Source organism: Pteropus alecto, unplaced genomic scaffold (assembly GCF_000325575.1).
Source record: "Pteropus alecto unplaced genomic scaffold, ASM32557v1 scaffold39, whole genome shotgun sequence".
NCBI lineage: Eukaryota > Metazoa > Chordata > Mammalia > Chiroptera > Pteropodidae > Pteropus > Pteropus alecto.
Window position 1 is genome coordinate 3,931,192 of NW_006443568.1, and position 408 is coordinate 3,931,599.

General features: G+C 68.9%; 1 protein-coding gene across 1 annotated transcript in view; it reads left to right on the forward strand.

Moving 5' to 3' along the window:
• The first annotated feature begins 208 nt into the window (after nucleotides 1-208).
• Nucleotides 209-408, forward strand: part of CSMD2 (CUB and Sushi multiple domains 2) — a 571,413-nt gene continuing 571,213 nt past the window's right edge. Inside the window, exon 1 of the mRNA XM_025041387.1 lies at nucleotides 209-400. Within this exon, the coding sequence (XP_024897155.1) occupies nucleotides 321-400 (80 nt within the window). The 5' untranslated portion in view covers nucleotides 209-320. The remainder of the gene's footprint in view (nucleotides 401-408) is intronic.

Here is a 408-nt window from a genome sequence, read left to right on the forward strand (position 1 = left end):
AAGCTCAGGGCTCCCGCGTACCGAGATTTTTTTCCGAGCAGAAAAAAGCTCCAGAGCTCTCCTGACCTCCTTTCTCCTCAGCGGCGAGCGAAGCTCTCCCTCGGCGCTGCCGGCCGCGCCATGCCGTGCTCGCGGGGACGGGAGCAGGGGCGCTGCGGCTGCCCCGCGGGGAGGGCTCGCGGCGAAGCCGGGATTTCGGCGAGCTCAGGGCTCCCGCGTACCGAGATTTTTTTCCGAGCAGAAAAAAGCTCCAGAGCTCTCCTGACCTCCTTTCTCCTCAGCGGCGAGCGAAGCTCTCCCTCGGCGCTGCCGGCCGCGCCATGCCGTGCTCGCGGGGACGGGAGCAGGGGCGCTGCGGCTGCCCCGCGGGGAGGGCTCGCGGCGAAGCCGGGATTTCGGCGCGCATAT